We start from the raw sequence: 18,025 nt of genomic DNA on the forward strand, positions 1-18,025 counted from the left end.
GTTTCAGTGGTTAACTACTCTCACAGTAAAGGATTCCTCCCAGGTATCCAGCTTAAATTTCTCCTCCCAGTTTTTACCCACTACTCCTTGTCCTATCACTACAGTTTGTAACAAAGAATCCCCCTCTGGCTTCCCTGCAGACCCCTTCAGACTGGAAGATTGCTATGAGGCCTCTGTTCAACCTTCTCTTCTCCAGGCTGAACAGCCCCAACTTTCTCAGCCTGTCTTGGTCAGGGAGGCATCACCAGCTCGGCAAGGAAGGGAACTGCTCTGCTCTGCACCAGGGCAGCCTCACTCAAGTCCTGGGCACAGTTTGGAGCACCACAAGATAAGAAAGACATTAAGCTGCTAGAGAGTGTCTAGAGGAGGGCAATGAAGGTGGTGAAGGGTCTTGAGCAGAAGCCACATGAGGAGCAGCTGAGGTCACTTAGTCTGTTCAGCCTGGAGAAGACCTCACTGCAGTTACAGCTTCCTCACAAGGGAAGCAGAGGGGCAGACACAGATGTGCCCTCTGTGGTGACTGTAACAGGGCCCAAGGGAATGGCCTGAAGCTGTGTCAGGGGAGGTTTAGGTTGGATGTCAGGAAATGGATCCTCACCAGAGGGTGACTGGGCACTGGAACAGCTCCCCAGGGCAGCGGTCACAGTAGCAAGTCTGACAGAGGTCAAAAAGCATTTGGACAATGTTCTCAGGCACATGGTGTGACTCTTGGGGATGTTCTGCACAGGGCCAGGAATCAGACTCAATGATTCCTATCAGCCCCTTCAAACTCGAGGAATTCTGTGATTCTATGATTTTCTTGGACCGAAAAATTTCAAGTTTTCAAGTATCAGTATTCCAGAGGTATTTTGACAGGACTTAATATAGTATTTTAGATAAGTTTGCATTTTTGTCCCAAAATTGGGATAATTAATTTGGGATTCATCAATCTTTTTCTCATGTTAAACTAGCCAGAAGGCACTCTTTCAAAAAAATGCTCTAAAGAACAGAAGGATGGTAACTTGTTAAGAAACCTGGCGAAATAAAAGTTAAAATGATTAATGATTTTCCTTTTTTTTTTTTTCTTTTGCTTTCTTTGGTTTTTGGTGTGGGGTTTTTTTTTGGGGGGGTGGTTTGGTTTTTTTTTTGTTTTGGGTTTTTTTTGTGGTCTTCAGGTTTTTCGATTTGTTTGGGGTTTGCCTTTTTCTCTTTGTTTGTTTCTTTGGTTTTGTTTTTTTGGTTGGCTTTTTTATTGTAGTTTTATTCCCTCCTCCTGTTGACAGGCTGCCAAGTAATCAGTTACTTTAGTTCTGGAGATGTGAACGACTGCAAGAATAAATTGCAATATGGAGATGTTCCAAATCATATACAGACTGACAAGTGGGCTGCAAACAATCAGGAGAAATTTCTTCCACAGAAATTGTTTCACCATTCAGAGGCCATGTGGGATGGTAAAAGGGATTTGCACTGTGTTATTCCCCACCACACACAGAGAAGCCATATCACATTTTTTATAACCCTTTTATTTATAGGAAGCTTGCAAATGTTGCTGATCAGCAACTCTATATACAGAGGAGAGATAAAGTGCAGGCTTGGAAAAAACTAAGAGTAATGATAACAAGGGCATGTTTGTAACTTTCAGTCTATTTTGTGGCTTTTTCTTAGATTGACACCACCTGGGGTTGGAAAAAATATACAAATACATTACATATCTCCCTTTCTACTTTCTTCCCTAGCTTTCTTTTCTTCAGGCAGATGGTTTTGATTTGGAGGAAGGAACTCCAAACCTATAGTTAAATATTCACCCGTAGTCAAGGACCAAGAAAGACTGGAAAAAACCAAACATTAACAAAGCAATGATCAAGCTCCATAGATACCAGTTAGTGTTAAATTAACTTCATTTAATTATTGGAGTGTTTAAGATAGGATCTGTTAGGAGACCACAAAATGTTGATTATAGAATTTGAAGAATTGATGATATTTGACATGCTATAAAATATTATTGTAAGATGATTATAACAGTTGACTGAAGATGACCTTCCTGTTTTATCTCCACCTGAACCATAACATTTTCCCAATGATTTCAATCCCAGTGATTGAGACAGATGGTAACCTGTCTGGTATCTTTTGTGAGAAAAAATACTTCAGGAGTCATTGTACTCTTGACTACTTTAAGCCTTTGTGATGATATTTTGAAGTTTAGGTAACTGATGGAACTGATCCCAAATGGGTCATACTACCACAACAACTTCAACCGGTATCTTCCTGATTCCTCTCTAGTACTGCAAACACATGATTATCTCTTCCTGACTAAGTCACACTGCAATTCTGTCTCCTGATAGTCATAAAACAAATTATCCACTGCTTCAATAGCCTATATGAAGAATAGCTAGAAAATTACACATTGGAGTCCAAGAGAAGAAATGTAATTTTCATCTGAATCTTTTTTTAAGTCACGATACTCCTCTGCTCTCCTCTATCTTATATATAGATACAATACTGTTATCAGCAAATATATTTACATAATACAAGCATTTCCTAGTGAGACATGGTGACAGAGATATGAAAAAATGATGTAGCTCTAGCAAGCACAACCATCAGTATTGTCAGAAGAAAATGAAAACCTTTAATATACCCAATCCCTACACCCAGCAGTGTAATTATCAGGAGCTCTGTAGCTCCAAAAGATCTATCTTGCTCATAGCATTTGCTTTTCAGTGTAATGACATAAATAGTCACAGGAAAGAGATTGAGTGGATCTGAACCTGACCATGCTATATAATCTCTTTTTGATCATATCACTATCAAGACAGAGAACAAATGCTAGAGTTCCAGTGTGACCTAGGATTTTTCCTTGCATTTTGCAAGGGAAAGGACTGTGGATATACAATTCCTTTATAGCACAGTGAAAGCAGATGTAAATCTGCTCCTTAGCATTGAGTAAAATCAGCTCATGAGCTCACTACCATGGAAAGAGCACAGAACAGGACAAAGCCTTTGAGGATGTTTAATGTTACAATTCTCCATCACAAACAATATAGATGAGAACGAAAAGAAAGCATCCACTGAATCACAGAATGGTTTGGGTTGGAAGGGACCTTAAAGACCACCTCATTCAACCCCACCTGCTGTAGGCTGGCATCCCTTCCACTGTAGCAGGTTGCTCAGAGCCCCACCCAACTAGCCTTGGACACTCCCAGCTATGAGGCAACCACTACTTCTCTGGGCAACCTGTTGCAGTGCCTCACCACCCTCACAGTAACAGTTTCATCCTCATACCTAATCCAATCCTGCCTTCTGCCAGTTTTAAGCTATAACCCCTTGTCCTAATTCAATATGACCTTGAATAGTCTTGATTGGCAGTTGAAAAGGAAGTGTACATTGAAAAAAATGTAGTTAAAATATTTCCTCCCATTCACCTATAATGCCCTTTCAGTCCACCCAAACTGCTTGAGTAAATGTCTAATTTTCTTATGCCTTTACATATGGATATCTAAATCTGACAGAAAAGTAACTGGCAGAAAGCAGTTCTTATGATCATATCATAGAGTGAAGCTTCTTAGATTTACAGTCCTAAAATTTCATTTCCTTAATAATTATAAATTATCAACTACCTCTTTACTCAATTCCATTGGCTGCTGAAATCAAAGCTAACAAATATCCTTAGTACTATGATGACTTTACAATCTCAGTCAACAATTTCCACAGCTTTCTGTATGCAAGGATGATTTTTAAAATTTGTATAAAAAGAGTATATTTTATAAAACACCAAATATGCTAATTACAATTAGTTCTAATTACAAATGAGATTTATGCACTTTTCCTCATTTATACTAATGCAGAATTTTGTAGTGGGTCAAGGCAGAGAGAGTATCCTTAAAATATAATGACATCTAATTCCTTTTTAGCTTCTGGCCTTGATGGATTTGAACTGAAAGGCATACAGGCTCTACTTCTAGTAGTTTCAAATATACAAAACAGGGCAAGATCTCTATGCAGCCATGAGGCAAAGCATAGACTGGTGTTGATCTGTTCAAATGATTGACTGAAAATGAAGTCCCACGGTAGACTTTAGCCCAAGACAAATACACTCTTATCACAAGGACTGATATTACACGTACATAGCAAACAGTTTTAAACCACGACAGGTTTTAATTCCTAGAATCAATGATTTTAAAACACTACAGTCAGGAAGATCTTTACATGATCTTTGAAGATAAATGTATTTGGTAACAAGCTACATTTATTATTTGGTCTAGGTCCTGAGATTAAGATCATGTAATCAGTTAATTATGCAGCTTCCTGAAGAACCTCACAATAAATCAAGACGTTGCATTTCCTTCTCACTCCCCTTTTAAAGCCCGCCTACATGTCAAGGAATTCCCTGTTCCTACTCCAGTTCCAGACCTTAGAACAGTCCAAGGCTGCTTAGGTCATCAAAAATAAATAGCAAATAAGTTGATTTGTCATCAGGATAGGTAAGCACCCAACTGATGTAAATCTGTGTGGCTTTATTGTGTCTCCTTCAGCCTGGACTAGAAAGGAATGTAAAGTGGACACTGCATATGTGTAGGTGTGAGCAAAAGCTGCCAAAAGGCCACAAAACATTCCGGCTCTCAAAATAGCTTAGAGGATAATACAGACAGCTCTAGATAATTTTCAGATCTGGAATGAGGTGTACTGGTTGTCTTACCCATAGAGCAAAGACAAAACTAATTTGGCTGTAGACTTGTGTTACACTCAAGTACCACATTCCACATTGAATTAATTTACACAACAATTCCAACTAGGCTTGCAGGTTGTAGAGTGTAGGATTGTAGGACCATACACAGGGACAAAATCTGATCACCTCTGCCTATTATTCCATGTATCTGCTTTTAGCAATGTTTTTCATATAGACAGACTTCTGGCATGCACTTGCTAATTCAAACAACACAGAATTTGCAGTACAGTACAGTGTTTCCATCTTTTTCTGAGACTGTGCAAGTTAATAAAGAGTCCAAATTCCTTTTTTTAACACAACAGTAACAGTCTATGTTATAAGAAGACTGGATCATTAAAATACAGTTTACAGCTGTAAAGTTTTGTGGGGTTTTTTTTCTTTAGCATATAGTTTGGTGCAATCTATCTGTCTTTAAGTGTTTACAGAACATTAGCATTTTGAGCTGATTTTCTTTTTGTTCAGTTTGGTGCCAAAGAGAATATAAAGGATTCCAGATGATATTACATTGTTAAAACCAAAAGGAAAATATTAGGAACAAATATAATATTTTGAGGTTTCTTAGTTGGTTTTACTTCCAACACTGAGCAGACTCTTTACACAAATAATTTTGCTGTAAAGTAACACATTATGAGTTAAATGTGTGCAATGTCACCATCAATCATGTTCATTCGTGTTTGACTGACCAAACATTTATGGGACATTAAATCACTTTCTAATCACACTATGGAGGTGGAACAAATACACATTTCAAACTTTCATTAAAAAAATACAGAAGTTTCTGTACACTTTCCTGGCAATCTCCTGACTGGTGAGAGACTCCACTAATAATGTTTACCCAAGGAATTTATGAAGGTCTGACTTAAATTGAATGCTCTTCCTGAAAAGGGGTGAAAGTTCTTTTAGGGAATGAACATATTTCTCTTCAACAGAGTCCTTTTTAGCATTTCTAATCAATGTAGCTGCTCTCCTACAATGCACTGCTGATTCACAGCCACTATTCAGTAAGTTTTCAAGTTTTTAGAGTGAGACAGACATGAGAAAGAACATCCTTTCAGCTAAATAAACAAACCTTTTGTTATCAGCAATAGAGTTAGAGTCACATAAATGTGTCTCAATTCTTGTACATTTATTTGCCTACAGATTTTGAATTAGTCAGAGATCTTAGGAAGTGAAGATGTGCATTTTACTTGCCTAGAAAATTCACTCTTAACTATGTGACAAACATATTTTTAACCAGTATTAACAGAGTATTGCAATCTTAATGCACTCTCTTATGGCGTTTTTTCATCCCAGTGGCACGCGAAGATGACAATTGAAGTCACACAAGTAAAGGTATGTCTGCAAATTACTCTGTTTATAACTGTATGTAATCAGACAAAGAGAAAAACTGACACTGACAGCTTTCCCCAAATTAAATTCATTGCTATTTTTATGCTTATTCTGTTTACAGAGAGATACTCAGATGCAATTTGAGTATCACCTTGCAAAGCTGAGCCTTCAGCTTAAAACTGTTCATCAATGAGATCCAATCAGTAACTTTATACTGGAACTGTTACATAAATGTATTATAAAATAAATTAAAAAAAAACATAGGTGGCTAAGATAATGGCAGAAGTGGTTAGATACATCTTCTGGAAACATGGTACCTGTATTTATCCAGGTTTTGACTTCTTTAAATGTTTTTAGATAAAAATCCAGACCATAAATGTGTGTGATACAGTTGCCCCACAGTCAGACATTTGTTCACTTTATCATTTCATGAATCTCTCCACTTTCTCACTGTTTAAATTCAGTATTAAAATAGCTTGAATTAAGACTAAGGCTTCTGAGGATACCCACACTCTTGGATCTCCTCCATGAGAAAACTGACCCCTTCATACTTTGGAAAGACAGAAGGTCAGCAAAATTTTCACATGCACTCTGGTGACAAGACAGAGTTCATACAACAGGCTGCCTCAGTAATTTGCATACATTAGTGTCACTATTACAAATGTTTGAGACTCCTGAGAGTCCTGGGTTACCATAGGAGGCAAGAGAGAGAGAGAACAAACTGACTGGCAAGGAGAATGATGTTCACAAGAGATACTGTTTTCTTCTGGGGTATAGGTAGAAAGGATTAATATCCAAATGGCCACATGCTGAGGAGTCACAGACAGATTCCCGGTTTGCTGAAGTAAAACAACTCTCTTTTTCTGTTTCTTTCGGTAGTTTCTTTTCTTTAGAACATGAATAAAGATGAATAAAGATGAAACTATTGTAACTCCAGGCAGTAAAGTGCAGAGCCCAGACCTGTTTCCATATTGAAAACTGGCCTTTTTGATTAAATGCAATAGTATGAAATATTTTTGACACATGGGAGCCTGCAGTCTTCTAAGGATACCTTCATAATAATGGCAGGAATTTATAAGAAGCAAATAAAGACTCACTGTCCTGCAGCAACATATGCACACTGAAGAGAACAATCCTGGCTTTGTCATCTGAGGACATGAGGATATTTTTATTTTTAGCTTACCTGTACAAGTGACTTGAAGTAGACCATGGCTTACCTTTTACTCCAGTGTTTCCCACCCCATCAATAACACCCATGAGACTGGAAACTGCCCACCCTTTGTGTTTGGAATCAGTGCCCCTGAAATGCACCGGAAAGGATGCAATGATTGCTGCAACCGAGGCCTTGGTCCAGTGAACCAGTACAGCTGCCACAGAAGTCTAACTGGGTTAAAATTTTGCAATCTAAGTCCAAAAGAGCCCTTTTAGACTGAGGAGAAACAAATACATGAATGATGGTGTGGGAAGTTTGGGCCTCAGTTCTAGCACATGTTTCTTATTTACTCACAGTCAGAGGTCCACTAGTCTCTTGATGAAAAAGACCAAAATGACCAGACCCTTTTTCTTGGCACTTTGTTGCTACATGGGATTAAGATAAATCATATTTTTGTTTTAGCAGCAGCAACCTTTCTCACAGACAAACATGTGGTTTGTCCAAAATCAAGCAAAAACACAAAATGGCAGAAATATCTCCCTGGAAATGGATGATGATTTGGAAAATATTTTAAAGGCCAGACACTTGCTGAATAAAACCCACAAATTGATAGAACCTGGCTTATTGACCACTTTTTGGCAAAAAACCTTAGCATGGAAGCGTGCGCTGTTTTTTTCAGTCTTACACAATCTGTTAATGTCTTTCTATCTGTTTCACATTTGAGTCATGTTCTCTACTCCAGTCTCTGACAACCTGAATTGCAGACTAATATGTTCTAATGAGACAAGGCATTACCTTTATGAATGACCTCATAGAGAAGAGGTTGGCTAACATTGTTGAAAGGCCCGGTGCCAGGCAGCTCTGGGCTATGAAACCCAGCTTCAGCTCAGCAAGACAGATTGCATCATCCCCTTCTTTCCAGTTCCAGCTTGGGATATTTAGTAGATGGGCCTGGAAAACAAACAAACAAAATATCCCGCAGGTGAAGAACCAGAAATAGAAGATAACAGTGAATGATTTTCTCTGTTAATGCCTTGACTTTTTCTGAGTAGGCAGAAGCACTTCAAGTGTTTCAGAGCTTAATTCTATGCTAAGAAATGTTCCACTCTTACCTACCAGAGATAAAATCCCACATTTCTCAAGACATGCTGGCTGTGGCACTCTATCAGGTCCATCCTCACACTTGAACAAGCAGAATATTGTAAAGCTTTCCTTCCCTTCTGCATGTTCCTTTTACAGCACTCTGACCTACTGTCTGACTGATAAGGAACACACATCATATACAGGAAGCTAATACAACTTAGATTACAACTTATGTGAACCTGCAACCTTTAAAGGATACTATAAAAACGTATACAACATCTTCTGTCTTGTCTATTTCATTTCTTCCACCCTGAAGAACAGTACTTGACAGTGAAAATCCAAACTTTTTTCTAAGAAAGTTATTTATAAGGAAAGAATGAAGAAAATAACTGAGCAAGACACCTGTAGTATTGAAACTGATCACTTAGATAAGTATAAATGTTGTTCAGTTATTGGCATAACTCTGTTGGATTTTCTCTGACATGTAACTGTTACATTTGCACAGATACAAGGAAGCACAGAATCTTTCTTCCTTTTTTTCCTTCCTAAGTTAATTCCACAGTTCAGCACTTCAATAAAAGCTATTCTTGAACACATAACCATTGGAATAGAAAACAAACTGCAGTAGTTAAAAACAATTCCTCTCTGTGGCTGCTTAAAGCAGAGAAAAACCTTGCTTTTATTCTATAAAAAGACAGGCTTCTTCTATAACATACAGGAAGAGGACATAGCAAGAAACAATAGTTTTTCTTGTTCTAGCATCAGGTTACAGGTATAAGGAGTTGTTATCAAACCTTCCTAGTACTAGATTTATTAGTATTTCATTGAATGAAGGTTTACCCAGTCAAGCCTTTTCTCAGACACTGGGCAGTGGTTGATTCTTTCAGAGCTAATAAAAAAAGCAGGGCACAAATCAGTACTGCGTTATCTGATATATCCTTCCTTACCCTGTTAGTCAGCAGTTCATGGACTTCCTCATCTCAGGATTGAAAATAAATTGACTTAATTGTGTTTAAGGGTCACAAAATTATCGTCAAAATTTTTTTCATATTTCTTTCTACAGTGGATTTGTAATTCTGAACATCACGATATTCTTAGCAATGAATTCCACAACTGAGCTATGTTTTACATTAAAAAACACATAAATTTATTTATTTTGTACCTATGGGTTGGCAATTTCAGGTCTACATGGTGACACCAGAATCAAAAATCACAATAACCTCCAATAAGACAGAATGAGCAGAACTTACAGAATTGAAGTGGTGAAAGGTTATCTGGAATCAATAACAACTATGGACACTTTAACTTTGAGAATTAGATCTGAGGCAACTAATAAATGTCAAGATTTCGATTAAGTCCCTTGCATATACAAATAAAACTAAATTACTTTGTAACTGGATTACATGACAAGGTTTATTAAGACATTTTAGTTAGGAAAGAAAAATGCTTGCTGTTACTGGAACTAGAAAAATTATGTATGAGTGAATGCAACGTAGCAAAAAACTCTGAAAAGAAACAGTGGCCGTCACATTACCTTATTGTGGTACTGCAACATCTGAGTGATAATTCTTATCTTCGGATGATAATTCTTTATGGAAATAACTCTAAAAAGAAAAGGAAAAACCTATTAAAATAACTTTTAACTGATAAGGTATTTGGATAATGCATGCAAATACCTCTATTTCACTGTGCTGTCAAGACCCACAATTAAAACTGTACTCCCTTATTCATCTACCTGTAAAGCAATCTGACTAATGTCAGACCTTTGAAATATGTACACATAGTCAAACTGAGGTAAGAATTAGTGGTGAATACTAGAGAGCAATAAGGCCCAGGAAATATTCACTTGGTTTGCTCTTACGGAGTTTGCAGAAAAAGTGACTTGTTTTAGCAGCTCTGTTCAGACACTCATTCTGTTAAGACAATAATGCAGTTGGAATTGTTACATCATCCTCAGTGATTATCTTCGTGTCTTTGAATCAACATACTGGATCAAATTTTCCAATGATAAATTACTGAAAAAATTGATTTCTTTCTGCCCCATCCCACATTATTTATTTATAGTTGCTAGACATTCATAATACCAAAAAACTTTGAGTAATGATTTTTTTGTTACACATGCAAATTCATCTTAATTTTGATGGATTAATCCAAAGATCAATATAAAAACTGATAGCTGAATGCTGAATGTATAAAACATGGGGCTACTTTCATAATCTGCACATTTTCTGCATTCTAAATTATTTAATTAATCTAAGATAAACTCAACTGTGCACAGATTTTAAGTGTCTGGAAAGAAAAAAGTTTGAGGAATGCAGGAATCGATAATGTGCTATAAAAAAGCATCGAGTAAAATTAAAGAGATGAACAGCCAAAAAAAAGTCTTGTATTTAAAAGCTAAAGGTAAAAAAAGGAGATAAAATAATAAAAATATATCAGACTTATTACGGAATCATCAGTCTCATAAGACTGAATGCCATAAATGTTCACACTGGTGTTTTGTAGAAAGTTATCTTGTAAACTACTGGTCTGGCTTGTGCTTTTAAGCTCATCATAGCTAGAACATGAAACATTTTAAAAATTGCATTATTTTAACAACTCTTTCTTCTAATATTCCATTTCTTGAATTACTTAATTTAACATTCATTTTTATTTAAATTGTGAGAAAACAAGAGAATTCCACTCTCAGATTAAAATTTTTGCATTTTATTACATCAAATGTATTAAATCTACTAAGAATTCATCAATCTGTGACAGGAATATTTTTAATATATTTATGCAATCAATGTCAAAATAAAGTTTCTTGCATTGCAACTCAAACCATGTCTGTAAAATGAAGCTAAGTATAGTTTAGCCTTGCATCTTTCATAGATAGCTATGTCGCTTGCACACAGTGGTAGTTTTCCAGAAGAGCAATTTTAGCAGCATTTTTTTATTTCTCCCATTACTTCAGTACACAGCATGCAAACATCTGAAAAGCCAGTAAAATCTGTTTATACCACTGGCCAATCCAATACTAGAGAACATTTTTAATCAGACACTGACTGAGATTTTATTTTTAAAAAGGAGACTGGTCTCATTAAAACTAGGATTGTATGAACAAAACAAAAAATGGAATGGCTTAGGTTTGTTGTAACTCTAGCTGCCATCTACTGACTGACATTTTCATCTCCTCCCTTCAGAGATACAGAGGAAAGCAGGAGGAGATCTGGTGGTCCCCAATGTCATAAATGCCTCGTCAATCAGAGCAAGCAATGATTGGTCTTCAGTGTCAAAAAAGCAGGATGGAGACAGGAGATAACCCCCCTGTATACTTGGCTATCTCCTAAGCAGTGCTTTACCTGTAGGAGCAGATGCACCCAGGAGCAGCAGGGAATGAAGCACTGAAGGTGCTGATAGCAGCCCCTGCAGTGCATGCACTTTTGCCATGTATTGTTGCAACAACCTCGCTGCATTTCCCTTCCTCTCTGTGCTCAGCTAGGAACATTCAAACCCTAGCTCCTGCAAAACAACTAAGAGTACCAAAGCCTGTGCTCCAAGTGCCTTTTCTGACACACCAAAGACAGATGAAACAGTTGAGGTAGGAATTTAGGGTATTCTCACCTCTGGACTTTTGTGAGGATCTTTTAATTTGTCCTTTAAAAAGTCATATATATATATATCCTACAATGTTCTTTAAGTGCAACAGATCAGATATAAAATTAGCTAATCAGAGTTAAGAACCAAAAAGCTGTAAAAAACTACAGAGTTTACCTCATAATATTGGAGGCATCTTCAGCATCTGGGTCAGCGCAGTATTTATTGGCAAGGATTAGGCACGCATCTGCTGACTCTATCTGAGACACCAAAGAAAAAGGAAACATATAAAGCAACATCTCTTTCCAGCTCTTCTTTCCTCATAAGCTATCAGGAAATCCAGCACTGGATGCGTGAGTGTGTCAGCTCTCAATACTGCTAATCAAGAACATTTCTAGGCTAACATGATTACATGGCAGTGATTACAGCCACTCTCATGTACCCAGAGAACTTCTTGAAACTTGCTTATGATGATCACAGCAGGTCAGCAGTTCAATTGACAACTTTTACTTTGCATCAGCTGAGCCACAAAAGGTGGTAACGTCAATCTTTCGAAAACAGATACTAGAATTTAGACTTCTAAATCCATGGAAAGTTCCTGTTACATCAGTACAGTGCTCCCAGAGTCCTGCAGCTTTGTTTGGGAATTAAAGTACCTTCCTACTCAAGACAGGAAGAGGTGGCTGAACTGATTTAGAATCTGAGCACCAGATATAGAAAGCAAGAGGAGGACAACTGATCTACCCACAGGACCTATAGATTCACACAAACCTGAGCTTTACAGAACTCAAAGCAAATGACAAAAGCATTTTCCAGTGTATACAACCAAATATCAAGACAAAGAAGGGTGGAATACAGAACACAGAAGAAGAATACACGATTTTATGGCCATAATTAGAACATGCTCTGATGAACTGAAATAGTGTGCATTGGGCTACAAAAAGCTTAAGCAATTTCTGCAGTCAAAATGGACAAAAGACATCATTAGTACTCCAGTAAGTGTTAATAACACTGTACTAAAATATTCTTGGCTTAAGTAGCCAGTTTACATTCCATTGGGAAGAAAAACAAAAAAAGTTAGCGATGTATCTGACAACTTGATTTTTCTATAATTTTCTTTTTTATAAGCTTCATGCTTTAAGAGAACAAAATAATTTACCATCTAGAAATTCTAGAAAACAAATATCTAAGTAAGCAAAACCATCTAATTCAATCTACCAAAAATATTAACTTGCAGTTTTCTTTCAGGATTCTAGACAAAAGAAAAAGGGTTTGGAGGGCAAAAAAATATTTTTAAATTTTTTTGGTAAGTTAAGACAACAGCATTTTAAGCAATTACTGTAAGACCATATCTTGCTATATCAAACATTAATGTAAAATACACTTTTGAATGAAACATCCATGAAAACTTCATAGAGAGTGCAATGGAATGACAGACAATTTATCTTAAGTCATTGTTGCTGTAGCTTTAAAGATCTAAAGACATCAGAGAAAAAGATTAACTAGGATAGATATAATTTATTACTTAAGATAAGAGAGACGGAAAAACATTCTTTTGGGGCTACATGAACAAGGGCTTCAGTGGTTTTTTTCCCAAATAATGCAAGGAGTACTTAGAAAAAGGTCAATTAGCAGGAGAACAGAACAATAGAGCTGTTACCTTCACTCTCGCCAGGTCATGGGGATTAAGGACTGAACCCTGATAAAATTCCACCTGAGTGAAGTGTCGTTTAAAAAGAGCTTCCAGCTCAAGGTTAGGGGAGATACTGCATTGGAAAGAGGAAGAAAACACAAGAGCAAATGAGAAGTCAATTTCCATAACTGCTCCATTTCCTGCATTTACGAACTCACCCATCTATTTATTTTAGATATTCAGACTTCTGCTGATGCTTTTTCTGTGGCGTGGAAACAGTGTGCCTTACATAAAAGATAAACACTGCATTGCTTTCACTTCCTTACTTTTGTCTGCAGTGCTTCTGGCCCACCTTGCGCTACTCTCCATGTTCATCCTGTGTACATTTCCAAGGGATGTGAATCCAGAAGTATGGGTGCAAACATTTGAAAACATCCTCTCCCAGCTTTCTACCCAGAAATTATACAGTACCAAAACCATCCTCTGCATGCTGCACCATTCCCTCAACATCTGACTGTGTTGAATGAAACAGCTCAGTGCAAGATCACTAAAAACCAGAAAAAGAAACCAGACAGGGATCCTGTGGCCTATATGAGCTACAATTAAAATAAACATAATGATGTCATGACTTTCTGTCTCATTTCATTTTGCCACAAACAAAAGAAAGATTAAATGGATTACTGTCAATTATGTAACATGGCACCAACATTGTAAATATCTTTTCTGGTGCCACTCATTAAAATAGAAGGGATTTAAAAACTACAGGCACAAACGAGTAGCAAGGTGCTAAAGTACTTGCATGTGAATGTGCAGTTTCCTTATTCCTATCACCATATATTTTCACTGTGGAAATCCTGATCTCCAATCTCCTTTCACAGTCACTTGTTATTATAAAGAGAGGAAATGCAAAAAAATGATGTAGTTAGTTGAGGATATCATCGCTCCAAATTGAAAGAACTAGATTAAAAAAAATGTGCAAGTGCTGCTGATTCTTAATTTTCAGCTTCCACTGTTGAGTCATCACAGATTATTCCTTAACTTTTTAATCATTTTCTTTGACAAAATTGCAGAATGCATTGCTGAATGCAAATATATCACTTATTTATAACTTGCAACTCTTTTAAGTAGGTGTCATTACAGAACAGGAAAGATACTGTCTCTTATCACATGGCTTTTTCCAGCAGTTCCTCCCCTAGGAATGGCTATTTGGCATTGTATTATTTATTAAATTAATAATAACTTACACATCATGTAAAGCCTGCAAGAAACACCAACCTCATTACGACATCTTTCCAAATTCTACATCAGAAAAAGGCAAGATAACACTTGCGTGTAGATTTATGTGTGTGTGTATGTAACGTAATAAAGAGCAGTACTGATTATCACTGTGGTAAGAATTTATTTTCTATCATCAATATATTTGTAAAGTGTCTGTTATATTAAAACTGAATCTGCACCAACATGTTTTATTTTATAAATACTCTGCAATTTGAAATAAACATTTTTCCTAGAGAAATCCAGGGTGAAAAGGTACTTCCAGATACTATAAGTTTGCACAACATACAGTGTTTTTCATTGGTTTTACAGATGTTATTAATTTTGGTAGTTTCCCTAGGAATATTTACGACTAAAATAAAAATCTGATGTATTTATTTGCATTTCATTATTTTTTATTTAATAACCTGATTCCGCACTTCAACTATGCATTTAGCTATGTACCTCACAAACAAGACAACTGGGTCTGAAGTCTGTCTGCTTGAAACAAATATACTTAGTAGGGGGTTATGGAAAATGCAGAAAAAAACTTTTCCCAAGACATATTGTTAATAAACATAAATGCAAATATTAATTTTATGGTTATTTGGAGCTTTAAATATTCCGTCTTCCCAGAAGATACAGCTTAACTTAATGAGTTTTAGTAACAGATAAGACCAATATTGAAAGATTACTCACTTATGCAGAAAGACGATTTCTACATTGACATCATCCCTATCCTTGTGCAGGAAGTCCTTCAGGAAGTTTGACACGCTTTCAAGTGTTATGTGACCACAGACAACTATGTGCCTGTTACAGAAAAATCAGAGTTATTCTTGCAAAGAAGGTAAAACAAGCAAGCAGGCAAGCAGAGATGGAAATGGTAACTTATTGAGAAAAAAGAGCATTAGTCTCTTCTTGATGTTTCTCTAGATCCCATTCCACAAAGTCAGAGAAGAAAAACATCAATTCCAAAAGGTTTTTTGCAACTGCAAATGTTTATATATACACGCTCTCACCTGCAAAGCCATTTGCCCATGCTGTATTTCCCATTTAAGAGTATGTAGGATCAGTTATATATATGTTTATGCACTGTATTAACCAGTCCCTTTCAAAGTCATATTTCTTCATTTTACACATCTTTCTTGATATCTTTAACTCTTCTAATGAGATTTACTGTTTACATTTTTGGGTTATGACAGCAAATGTCCCTAAAATGATTCCAAATTTTTCTGTAGTTGAAGTGAACTTTTATGACAAAGAAGGTAGCACAAAGCTTGCCAATTAAAGGCCATAAGCAGAAAGAAAATAAGTCTTCTTCCTACCATAAATCCTAGAAGGAGAGTACTTTACAACAAAAAGTCATTGTTTACTATTACCACTTTTCTGGCAGAGCAGAGTGTGCTAAACATTTATTTTGAAATATGGTAACTCCTTTTACATGAGTACTTAATGACATCACCAGGACTCAAACGCAATTTTGGAAATAGCAGCTATCTAAAATTTCAATTGTTTCATTTTATTTACCAAGCAAGAAATATAAGTTTTTAAGAGACTCTGGCTATGCTGGTTTGTATTTAACATAGAACTTGATACATGAATGTTTATTGCTAAATTTACTATTCATAGTTTCCACTTTGCCATTTTTTTGGTTTTTTTAAACATAAGTTTTGGGTGCAATAAATGCCCTTGAACCAGAAACACTTAAAAACACAAGTTAAAGCTTTCCTGTTTTATGAGATGGTAAGCACAGTATGAGAAAACAAGATGTAAAATCTATCAGGTCAGCCTTTTTCCTTAGGGCAAGGGGTTCTCCAGAGGTTTCCTCTGGGAGCTTTGCAACCTGGCAGAGTTTGCAGCTGGCTGGGTACTGGGAGAACCATGCCCACACTGCCCCCACCAGAAAGACTCTTCACCTGCTTCCCTGATGGCCAGCTGCCTGAGGCGCACATGTATGACTTAGTGCATTGTTATGCATAAAACTGCAATGGAAAGCCACAGGAAGCTTCAGTTTCTGAAGACGTATTTAAGACCTTAGTAGTTTACTTGATGTAAATTCTGAACAGACTATCTGGCTCACTACCTTACACTAACATAGAGGTAAGCTCTTTCTGTCTGGTGGTACCCAATACTTTTCCTGACTATAAAACCCATCAAAACCCAAGTGCCAGCAAAATTATAAATAGCAGCTAAAAATAATAATTTGTATTGCTTATACTGTCTGTGCACATTTTCCAAGATGACTGATTTTAAACTATGGGTATTATTTTCTTCAAATGTCTCCATCTATTACTATTAAGAAATAGAACTTTCCATCTGGACAGCTTATACATTGCTTTTGATAGCAGAAATAAATCCTGACTGTAGGGGAAGTCCTTTGTACAGATCCAGTGCTGTTAGCTTTAGCTGGGTCTCTTGCTGAATGCTCTTCTGATACACTGCATTCCTATGGAGAAAGCTGATTACCTCCCTGACTGATTTCACTTAATATGGGTTCTTTTCTGTCATTAATTAAAGTCCACATTTTAAAAATATGGCTGTGCAACCCAAAATACTGTATTGCAGAAGGAATTATCAGAGTATTAAAAAGATTATAAAGTAAGTCATGCTCTCAGATACCTCTAGAGGTTATTTGCTACAAAAAGCTCCTGCTAAAAGCAGGTGCATTTGGTACAATCTCTCACTGAGTAGGGACTCAACAATCCAGTGAAAAAAAAACATTTGGCTGCCAAAAACTGTTGCATTTGGGTATCAGGACTAATAGTTTTTGGAGCGTTAAAAGGCATCTGCATTGTGGTTTCATTTGATACTCTGATGTGGAGTTGAACACAATATGTTCCTCTTCTTTGCTATTATACAGTGCAAGGCAGCGTCTTGAACAGTGACTGCAACATAACCTCCTTGCTTTCAAGGAATATTTTCTGATAGGATACTCGCATTTATTTTTGGTTGAAAACTCCCACCAAAAAAAACTTCCTTCAACATAAATTATATTTTTGCTTAGAAGTAAAAGAAATTGAAAACAGATTTCCTACTTGCCCATAGAGAGTTATTAGGTATATTATTTAAGAAAACCTGAAGAGCTTATAATGTTCCAATCTATCCTGTATATGATTTGAAGATTTATAACTTCCTCTGTTTGTTTCAGTAACCATTGTATTCTCTTTTCAATTTTTTTTAAACATTCCTTTTTTTTTTTTTTCCCATGCACTCAGAAAGTAAAGCCAACATAGTGGACATCTTTTGTTTTTCGCAAAGAAGTTGGTTAGTCGAAAGACACTGAATTAAATTCATT

General features: G+C 36.5%; 1 protein-coding gene across 14 annotated transcripts in view; it reads right to left on the reverse strand.

Moving 5' to 3' along the window:
* The window catches only part of KCNMA1 (potassium calcium-activated channel subfamily M alpha 1), a 427,658-nt gene that overhangs the window by 120,874 nt on the left and 288,759 nt on the right, over window positions 1–18,025 (reverse strand). For all 14 annotated transcript variants that reach the window (XM_066191493.1, XM_066191492.1, XM_066191496.1 and 11 more), the window contains 5 exons: window positions 15,430–15,540; window positions 13,504–13,609; window positions 12,021–12,103; window positions 9,802–9,871; window positions 7,980–8,135 (listed from right to left, as the gene is read on the reverse strand). In XM_066191493.1, the coding sequence (XP_066047590.1) occupies window positions 7,980–8,135; window positions 9,802–9,871; window positions 12,021–12,103; window positions 13,504–13,609; window positions 15,430–15,540 (526 nt within the window). The remainder of the gene's footprint in view (window positions 1–7,979; window positions 8,136–9,801; window positions 9,872–12,020; window positions 12,104–13,503; window positions 13,610–15,429; window positions 15,541–18,025) is intronic.

Source organism: Chamaea fasciata, unplaced genomic scaffold, assembly GCF_029207755.1.
Source record: "Chamaea fasciata isolate MVZ Bird 193981 ecotype frontalis unplaced genomic scaffold, bChaFas1.0.hap1 SCAF_9, whole genome shotgun sequence".
Lineage (NCBI taxonomy): Eukaryota > Metazoa > Chordata > Aves > Passeriformes > Sylviidae > Chamaea > Chamaea fasciata.